General features: G+C 53.9%; 1 protein-coding gene across 5 annotated transcripts in view; it reads left to right on the top strand.

The window, feature by feature from the left end:
- Positions 1-10,186, top strand: part of LOC109297943 (phospholipid-transporting ATPase ID-like) — a 98,564-nt gene that overhangs the window by 86,190 nt on the left and 2,188 nt on the right. For all 5 annotated transcript variants that reach the window (XM_019518031.1, XM_019518034.1, XM_019518033.1 and 2 more), the window contains exons 23-27: positions 1,879-2,102; positions 4,142-4,225; positions 6,422-6,667; positions 7,482-7,620; positions 9,546-9,676. In XM_019518031.1, the coding sequence (XP_019373576.1) occupies positions 1,879-2,102; positions 4,142-4,225; positions 6,422-6,667; positions 7,482-7,620; positions 9,546-9,676 (824 nt within the window). The remainder of the gene's footprint in view (positions 1-1,878; positions 2,103-4,141; positions 4,226-6,421; positions 6,668-7,481; positions 7,621-9,545; positions 9,677-10,186) is intronic.

Genomic DNA, 10,186 nt, shown 5'->3' with positions numbered 1-10,186 from the left:
GCACCGGGGACCGTGGTGCTGGCTGGGGCCTCTGTGCAGTCCTGTAATGCAAGCAGTGGAGCATAATACATCCTGGAGGTGGACGAGCCTGGTGAGGAGGGGGGATAATGAGCGGCTTTTATGTCTGTAAATAGTCTGTGTGGTTCTGTGCGAATGTTTCAGCGCCCCTGGGACGCTCTCCACCTCTTCCTTCCACGCTGCAAACTGCTGCTTGCTGGTCCCAGGGCGGTTATTCTTTATAGAATGCCTTGCTACTTCCATAGCTCTACGAGAGCTCCCATAACTAGGTTTAATTCAATTAAGATAATTCAGAGGGGCGTCCTGCTAATCTGCCTCATGACGATTTGCAAAGGAATTGATTAACAGGGGTCTTTTAATTAAGAAAGAAAAGGCTAAATAGGGAGCTTTGCGGGAGAGGCCTCGAGCCACCAGTCAAGAAAGAATAAGGGAAAGTATATGTGATAATTAGAAGCAAACCCCGCCACCATGGGTGGATTGGGATTTGGGGATATTATCAACTCGTTATCCCACAGAAGACCCTGGATCTAGCCAGCCAGCCACCGGGAGTGTTCTCATTAGCTAAACTTGTGCAATTAACTGTCGCATTCAACTTGCATCCACATTTAATAAAGGCAACAGTACTCTTCAAAGGGACGTGATTGTTTAATGATGGGATTGAACTGTGGAGGCTGAAGGAACATGCAGCGACTGCTGGGCTTGCTTATAGCATGGGGTTTGAACAGCTCTGTGTGGGCGTGGGGCTTCGGGACAGGAGAGGCGCAGTGCTGGGTGGGGGGACACGCACACACACATTGCATTTAAATAAAAGTCCAAGGGACTTCTTTAGCCAGAGCAATGAAGCTGGTTTGCTGCTAGAAACCCTCAACAATCAAGGACAGTGTTTGTTGTCAACACGGGTGGACACAGGCTTTTGAAAGGGGTGGGGTGCAGGTGGGGTGCATCATCAGATAGGTCACAATGCACATTGTTTGCCAGTTGAAGAGAAACTAGAAGCTTTAGTTAATATGGTAGGGGGGCAGAACTATATTATTCAGTTTAAAACCAAAACCAAAAAAACCCAAATATAAGTGTTGAAATGTGCACTCATTTGCTGGAATATATATAAAGTTTTTAAAAAGAACAAACTAGGCAAAAAGTAGTCAAAGAGCATAGTTTCATTAGTCTTGGAGCCATTACAGTTGAATGTAAATCTCTTATCGAGGTTCATAAAACAAAACCTAGCCGCCTTGAGCATCTTGACAGGGTTGCCTGTATGTCCCTGTCTGTCTTTTCTACGCCTGAGTTAATATGGCCACGCCTGAGCGAAGGATTTTAGCTAGAGCTAAAACCAGTCTGCAGGGTTATGAAATAGAGATGAGACAGGACCAGGAATGGCTAACAGATAGCAGTCCTGTAGAGGAAAGGATAGTTTGAATAGTGCAACATCAAGACCATGAAAAAGAAGAGAGGGTCATTAACACCTGTGGAGTGGAGAGATTACCAGGAATCATGGAGACCACCATGAGCCCTGAAGTCAATTGACTCCCTCAGCACTGCCTGAATAGAGGTGCCACTGCCACTGCCAGGCCGTTGGTTTTAAAGTTTGGGTAGAGCAGGAATGAAAGAGGGGTATGACTGCCCCTCCCCAGATCCGCCCCTGCAGATGTGAATGGGGTGAGTTTAGATGGTGGTGGTCTGTCCTCGCTGCTGTGTTATAGCCATGCTGGAATTGGCCTGGCTCCAGCAGTGACCAGTGAATGCTTTAGAGGCGCGTGACCCACACAGGTGGCCGGGCCCAGCCCTGGGCAGACCCGCTGGACAAGCACCGGCGCTAACAGAGCTCTCCTGGTAACGGTGCGGGTCATCCTCTCGTTGCAGCCGCCCACATCGGGGTGGGGATCAGCGGCCAGGAGGGGATGCAAGCTGTGCTCTCCAGCGACTTTTCCTTTGCGCAGTTCCGCTACCTGCAGCGCCTGCTCTTGGTCCACGGCCGGTGGTCCTACATCCGCATGTGCAAGTTTCTCCGGTACTTCTTCTACAAGAACTTTGCCTTCACGCTCGTCCACTTCTGGTATGGCTTCTTCTCCGGCTTCTCTGCACAGGTAGGTCAGCCAGCTCCCGTCCCCAGCTCTAATAGACCAGGGGGAGCATCTTTTTTTTGTTGCCTTTCTGCTTAGGCTCAGACCAATGCTGCAGAAAGGTATGTCCCGCCTGGTCAGACTGGTCCAGACTGGAGGGGTTTGCCTTCCTTTGCCTGGGGGTCTCTTGAGTGCATATTAACCCCCTTTGCAGCAGCAGGACGTTGGTGGCCGTGGCCCCCCCTGCTTTCCCTGCAGCAGGATCGGGGGTGATGACCGTGGCTGTCAGGGGTGACTGTCGTGTTGCTCAGAAGTTGGACAGTGAATTTGTTTGGGTTGGTTTGGATGGGCTGATCCTGCCTCAGGCAGGGGCTGGTGTAGCTGTGACCTCCTCGGGTCCCTTCCAGCCCCGCGGCTCTGTGATGCTCTGTATTGCACCGATGGTGAAGTCGCTCAGATGCGTTAAGGACCAGAAGGTTTGTCTGTGGATGTCTTGCACACCACCCTCTAGAAGAGGCTTGGAGCAGCTTACAATAAAAACCTGAGAAATGATGAGACAGTTAAAAGCATTAAAGCGAGAGGTAACAGATCAAGCTGCCCCCAGACAAGGTCCCAAAACCTCACCCTGCTAAAAGCAGGCAGGTACCGAAGGAAGCTGCGATTCCTAGTTGCACCAAATGCAGCCACGAGACCAGGGCAGGTGCCACTCACCTGTCTGCATTAGGAAGTGTTTCTGGTGGGGAAGTCCTGGCTTTGCTAATGAGTTTCTCCTGCTGATGTTTGTGTGCATTCGTTTGCTTCCATTGCCAGAAGCACTGAGGTGTTACGCGCCTGTTCAGAGCCAAAGACCAGGCCTGGTGAAATTCCCACCTTGTCTTCCAATGTTGCACATAAAACTGCCCTGTGCTTGTGCAATTTGAGGGTGCCTTGGAGGGCACGCTTGCACTGCTTCCAACACGCTGTGTGCACGCATGCTGACATGTGGGATCCAGCACGCCCAGGTTCTCCCCTGCGATGGATCGCTCCTGCCATCCAGTGGCTGCGACGCTGTCCTGCTGCTAACACGGCATGTAGCTCAACTTTATGCACAGGGAATCATTGAATTAGTGCTGCCATCAGTCTGGATAGATTTTCTGGATATTTTTCCCAGATAATCGAACGCTGCTGTGTGAAGTGCCGAAAACTGGACTTTAAATACTGTGTTGTGCTGCCTATACAAAAAAAAAAGAGAGAAATAAGTATAGGTGCCTGTGTAGTGCTTCACCCAGGAGAACTTTTACAACCTTTTCTCTGATGCCCAGTGAAGGGTGCTTGTGCCCAAAAGCTTGCAATTAAAGAATTTTTTTTTTTTGCAAAAATCTAGTTGGTTTAAAAAAAGATATCACCCTCTACCATGAGTCCTGCTTGCTTTTAAAAACCCCAAGCACTATTAAATTTATGACTTGCAGGTCATCTTGATGACCAGCCAGGTCCATATGCCAGCAGGCCCAAAGTCGATTAACCAGCAGGTTTTGTATTAACAAAGGTAGATGCCGCAGGCGGGGGCTGGTCCTATTCCCACCCGCGTGCACACACGCACAGCATTATAGAGAGAGGAGCATAGCAGGCTGTGGCCAATAACAAGCCCTGGGAGCCAGACTGGGCTGCTCAAAAGGCCTTGCCCTCACTGATGTGAAACCCATGCACTCCTCGTTGTGATGCTGGAGACACGAATCCCTCCCCGGTACTCGGAGCAGGTCTGCAGACTCTCCTGGGCCACGGGGCATCCACCTCGTGGGACATTGGGGGTCCCGTTCTGGATGGGGGGTTTCCTTGGCATGCCTGCGAACACCTCCAAGCAGAGCTGCCCGTCTGCTGGGTGTCGGCCACTTGCTCTCTACTGGCCACGTGAGGAGTTTCGCTGGTTCACGGTTTGGGGTTTTTTTCCGCTAGTCAGTTGGGCTTTCTGGTCTGTATTCACGGAGGGAAGTGCTGGAGTGGGTTTGTAGTTGTGATGGTCCCGAAATTATGGCAGCCCGTTGGTGACCCTTGGCTAACCCACTGCTCTGCTTTTCTCGCTCTAGACGGTGTATGACGAGTGGTTCATCACCCTTTACAACCTGATATATACCTCTCTCCCGGTGCTAGGGATGAGTCTTTTTGACCAGGTAAGGTTTAGTGGAAGCAGCGGCAGTGCTCGGGTATAGCAGTGCCCCCGATTCTTCAGTCCAGCTCCACGACAAAGGCTGCGGGTGCCTAACGCAATTGCTGCAGAGTGATTTACCCCGGTGTTGTTCCATTACACGACTACGCCAGCTGCTATTACAGCCCCGGGCTGCCAGGTGACAGGGGAGCCCCTTTGTCGGGGCGAGTTGCTGCAGGGCTCCCCAGGGATAACTGCCCCTGGATTGGAGCGACAGAGCAGGGATCTGCCTCGCGCCCTCACTGCTTCTACCATGGAGCAAAGTCCGTTTGCACGCCACGTGTCTGCCCCCGGCGTCCTGTGCTAGCCCCTGCGGCAGGTAGCATCGGGGGCACTGTTGTGAAGGCCCTGGGAGCGGTTTGTGCGTGCACTCCTGGCTGCAGCCTGTCTGGAGCCCCCCAGGCCACGCTCGTGCAGACAGTGCCCTCTCCACCGCTTGACAGTCGCCTTATCTCAGGGCTGGCCCCGAAGCCCGGATCTGTCCTTAGTCAACTGGACATTTGTGTGAGGAATAAGCGTTACGGTCGAGGTCTGGTCTGGCAGCAGCCACGCTGCATTTCCCCAGAGCTTGTTGTGAGCACTTGTGCATGCAGCCAGCTCTGGGGAGGAGCCTGCAACTACATAAGTGCACCCTGTGACTGTGGCAGAGGCAGTGAGACCCACATGCTGTCCTAATTGCACCAAGAGCCTTGGGATCATCAGCCCTGCATGCAAAAGTCCAACAGGAGCTGACGGGAAATGATGCATGTGCTGTTCATCCCTGTTGAATGAGAATTGTACCCCTGCAATGGGTGACTCAAAGAGGACAACAGACATGACAGGCTTTCCAGATCTCCTTTAAGTCCTACGGGTAGGAGGGAAGATGGCACCTTAGGGGGTTGTTACATGTTACACTTAGCACATTAACTGCACTAAAACCACTAGCATCTGGTGTTTGTTCGAGCAGGATAATCCGTGTGCTCTAGTAAGGTGGTACAGGGATGTCTTCAGGGATCATCTGGTTGTATTAGGTAACACGTGTCACCTTAACGTGGGGCTGTTCCCTGGAGATGATGTAATTCATTGTGGTCTCAGGGTGGGACCCACAGTCGCTGTTTGTGGGACCCTGCCCCAGGATTTGCCTAGAAGTCTTCAGCCCGCTCTGGGGGGTCCCTGGGCTGAGACCTGAAAATCAACTGATATTTGGGTCTCAGCCCTGAGCCTGTTGGTGCGGAGCCAGGGCTGAGCCCCAAAACTCAGCTGACTTTTGGGTGTTAGGCATGGGGGCCAATTCAAGGCTCCAGTGCAGTGCGGGGGTCTAGAATTAGATGCAATGGCTCAGACCTCTTTCAAAGTCATTTTAGCTGCTGCCTAGGGTCTGAATACAACGCGTGCTAACTGTAACGCTTGACGCAGCCCCAAGAGGCTGCCTGGTTCAGATGGGCAGGAGCTGTGGGAGGCAACACCCGGCTTTCAGATGCAAGTCCTGCAGAGTGACCTACCCTGTCCCACGCCCCCACCATCCAGCTGCATGTGTCTGGGTCATGCATTAACCCAGGAGCTGTTCAGAAAATGCTCAGTTTTCCCCAGTTATGCTCATAGGAAGTGACCCCCACCTCCCTGGCCAATGTCCTCGGGGACCCCTGCCGGCTCAGGCAGCAGCGGGCCAAGCCCGTGGCCAAAGACACCCTCAGTCTTTCATGGTGCCTTTAGCTCTACTTCTCTTCCTCTTTGGCTTGCACCCCAGAAAGCCCCTCAGCCTGCGACCCCGGGCTTTCAGGCTCACAGGGCAATGCATGTGCTACAGCCAGACCAGAGAGCTCTTAAACCTCCCACTGCCCAGAAGTGACCAGGGGGTGCCCAGGCCAGACCCTCTAGGTTTAACCCATCTCAGACATGCTTTTCATTGCTGACTTTGCCCAGCAGCATGTCCGTGGCTCTCTGTTACAGGCCAAGCCTGAGTGCCAGCTGCGTGCACCGGGGCTCCCAGCACTCAGTTCTGTGCAGCACCAGCCTCATATCTGGGCTTTTGACTTCCTGACATGTTTGCTGGAGCAGCGGTGCATCATTGCAATGTGGCCTCTGCTGTGCATGGGGTGTTTTCAACCCCTCTGATATGACGTGGCTGGTCAGCGGTGTCCGTGGGTCTGGGCGCTAACCCCCTCCCCTGCTCTGCTCCCAGGACGTGGACGACCGCTGGAGCATGCAGTTCCCCCAGCTCTACACGCCCGGGCAGCAGAACCTGTATTTCAACAAGGTAGAGTTCGTCAAGTGCATGCTGCACGGGGTCTACAGCTCCCTCATCCTCTTCTTCATCCCCTACGGCGCCATGTACGACACCATGCGGAGCGATGGCAAGGCCGTTGCTGACTACCAGTCCTTTGCCCTCATGGCCCAGACCTGCCTGCTCATTGTTGTCTCTGTACAGGTGAGGCCATGCTCATGACATGCTGAGGTGGGATTTGATAGCAGCCTTCACCTCCCTGCAGGGGGGCTGCAAAGAGGATGGAGCTGGGCTGTTCTCAGTGGGGGCAGATGACAGGACAAGGAGCAATGAGCTCAAACTGCAGCAAGGGAAGTTGAGGTTGAATATTAGGAAAAAATTTTTATGATGAGGGTAGTAAAGCACTGGAACAGGTACCCAAGAGGTGATGGGATCTCCATCCTCGGTGGTTTTGAAGACCCGGCTAGACAAAGCCTTGTCTGGGATGATGTAGCTGGGGCTGGTCCTGCTTGGAGCAGGGGGTTGGACTAGATGTGACCTCCTGAGGTTCCTTGCAACCCTCATTTTCTATGATCCTGCGATCTCCAAGGTGGTACCTTCATCGCAAGGTGGTACCTTCCACTTTGCAGCCAGGTCTCATCAGAGGTGAGACCTCAAGTTGGGGCCAGCTGAGGTCTCTCCCTTGCTGCAGAGGGCAGGATGTGGAGCAACAGCTTAAAACTGCAGGAAACGAGGTTTAGATAAGACTGCAGACAACTCCCTTCCTGTCCGAGCAGGGAGGCGGTGGCCCAGGCCGCCCAAGGAACAGGCGCAATCTCCTTCATTGGAGGTTTCCAGGAGGAGTCTGGAGAAGTCTTGGGTGGGGAGATTTAGGAGCACCCTCCTGCATCTGTGCAGGGGGCTGGACCACATGGCCCCTGGGGTCCCTACCAGGTCCTGGGACCTGACTGACTGGATGAGACTGGGTACGACATGGATGAGGCTGCTAAGAGCCTAGTGCATTGCTTTGTCCCACTAGATCGGGCTGGACACTGCCTACTGGACAGCTGTGAACCAATTCTTCATTTGGGGCAGCCTCGCCGTGTACTTCGCCATCACCTTCACCATGTACAGTGATGGCACGTACCTGATCTTCACGGCTTCCTTCCCGTTTGTCGGTAAGCCCATGGGCTGGTGCCCCCCTCCGAGCTGCATTTAAGGGGGTGGAAGGGTCTCCATGGGTGCAGAAGAAATGCCCTCATCCAAACAATAGCATGCCTGGGCGCTTAGCTCTCCCTGCCTTTACCCAATGGCAAGCATTCATTTTGAACAGCGCCTTCCTGGACAGACCCATGGCCAGGCGTTCCCTTTCCTGTCCACATACTCCCTTACTGCACAGAGGCGCATGCATAGTTTTATCAATTAAAAGGGAACTAGAAACTTTACTAATAAGCCTCTGGCCTTGGGCTGCATTATTCAGTTTAAAATCAGAGCGAAAACAAATATAAGATTTTTTGGAGTGTGCGTTACATGGCTGCATCATACAGCACGCACACAAACCACAACATGCTAGGCAAAAATAATCCAAATATGTTGTTTTGCGTGTCTTGCAGTTGTTAGGTTAAATAGGCATCTCTTTTTCAGATTCATGAAACAAAATCTAGCCTTCTTGAGCATCTTGACAGTGCATCTAATGCTTCAGTGGAAGTTATTTCCATCCTTGAGTTAATGTTTTTAGTTACAGTTGAAAACAATCTTCAGGGCAGTGAAATAGGAGCCACGTGACCAGGAGCAGCCAACAGACAGCAGAATTGCAGCAGAAAAGCTAGCTTGATAGTTGAACGTCAAGACCATTAGCAAGGAGAGGGGGGTGTTAAGACCTATGGAGTGAAGAGTTTAGAAGGAATCAGGCTTGCTACTGCCTGAATAGAAATGCCACTACCCCTGCCTGGCAATTGGTTTTCAACACCGGGTGAAGCAGGAATCAAAGCAGGGTGGTGGTGGTACCATTGCACCCCCTGGACCCTATAGAGTGATTTTTGCATGCAGGGATTTTGAACATGTGCAAAACGTGAGCAGCAGCATGGAGAGGAGGTGGGCCATGAGCAGGTGCCCAGCTCCAAAGCTTTGCATGGTCACGGCACTCAGCTGGAAGCCCCTTGGGCCATTGGTGAAGTCGTGTCACGGCTCGGTGGGCACCAGTGGAGCATGGCCCATGCCATCCTTTTAGGATGATCTGTTCAACCCAGGCCTTTTGGCCTTTTGCCTTCCCTTACCATGCCCTTGCCTGCTTCCCCACTCCCGACTGCTGGTGCTGGTTTGTTTGCAAAAGGGGCTCTACATTGGACCCACTGGAGCCCCCTTTGCAAACAAACCCACTTGAAACTATTGTAATGCAGACATCTGAAGCCTGGCCTCTGTGGACCTGGTCACTTGAATGTCCAAAGAGCGCAGAATTTGGCCCCCTGGCCAGGGCCACTTAGCTGCACTGCTGACAGCAGTGGGGCATTAAACACCATCGCCTGCTTGTCCTCCCGTGAGCTCCTTTCACAGGGGGCTGTTGGCCGGTGCTTTGGTATAGAGGAGGAGACGGCAGCCCCACAGCCCCTGTCCATGTTGCAGTTGCCCCAATGTGGCTGCTTGTGCCTTTCTGCCCACATCTGTTCGCTCCCTGGCAGGTAGCAGCTCCCCCAGAGAGAGGTGCAGGGCTCTGGAGGGCTGGGGTATTTCGGGCGGTGGTGCTCTTCCCTGGGACTGGGGGGAAAACGGTGTCACGGCTTGTGGCAAGTGGGGCATGGGGGGCTGAGACTGAAGGTCAAGGCCCCGGCTCTGCAAAGGGACCCGATGTGGACTCCAGCACGCAGCTGGATTCCCCTCTGCCTCCTGGCACCCAGCGCAGTTGACCTTGGGCATGCAGGATGCTTCGTGGCACGGGCTGACCGTGCTGGCACCCGGTGGGGCTCATCCTGCTCAGAGAGGGCTGGAGAAAGGGGCTCCTTGGGCCTGGTTTGATGGCAAAGTGCTTCTCCATCCTGATGGCGGGGAAGGGGGCCTGGAAGCTGCTGCCCGTACGGGCATCATTCATGGTGCTGCCATCTCGCAGGTACCGCCAGGAACACCCTGAGCCAGCCCAACGTCTGGCTGGCCATCTTCCTCAGCATCATCCTCTGCGTGCTGCCTGTGGTCGGCTACCGGTTCCTGAAGGCGCAGCTCAAGCCGACGGTCAGCGACAAGGTAAAGCGAGGCTCAGCAAACCAGGCAGCTCCCTCCTCGCCCCTGCCCCTTCCCGGCCAGGCTCTGCACCCAGGGGCTGGCACAGCGCAGCCCAGGGCGGGGTGCAAGGAGGAGCAGGGGGTGGAGACACTGCTCAGGCCTCCCGCAGTGACGCGGCGCCTGCCTGCAGAGCCCCGGATTACATGGAGCGTGGAGGCAGCACTATTTTTAGCTGCTGACTTGCAGGGCTGTGGCTTAGTGACAGCACCAGTGTGCTCCACGGCCAGCCGAGACGCCCGGGGCTGCAGGCCTGTCCTGGCAGATGCTGGGCTCCCAGGAGCGTGCATGTATGCACATGCACACATATGCACACACACATGCATGTGCATGCACACGACTTCTTGGGTTTTGCTGACTGGAGCCAAGGCACTGCTGCTGCTGCTAATGTTCACACACATATACAAGCACATGCAAGTGTGTATGCACGCCTGTGCGCGCGTGCGCGCGCGCGCACACACACACACACACACA

The sequence above is a fragment of the Gavialis gangeticus genome, unplaced genomic scaffold, assembly GCF_001723915.1.
Source record: "Gavialis gangeticus isolate Ggan-Ray unplaced genomic scaffold, GavGan_comp1, whole genome shotgun sequence".
In the NCBI taxonomy this organism is placed as follows: domain Eukaryota; kingdom Metazoa; phylum Chordata; order Crocodylia; family Gavialidae; genus Gavialis; species Gavialis gangeticus.
This window is presented reverse-complemented; position numbering and strand designations above follow the sequence as displayed.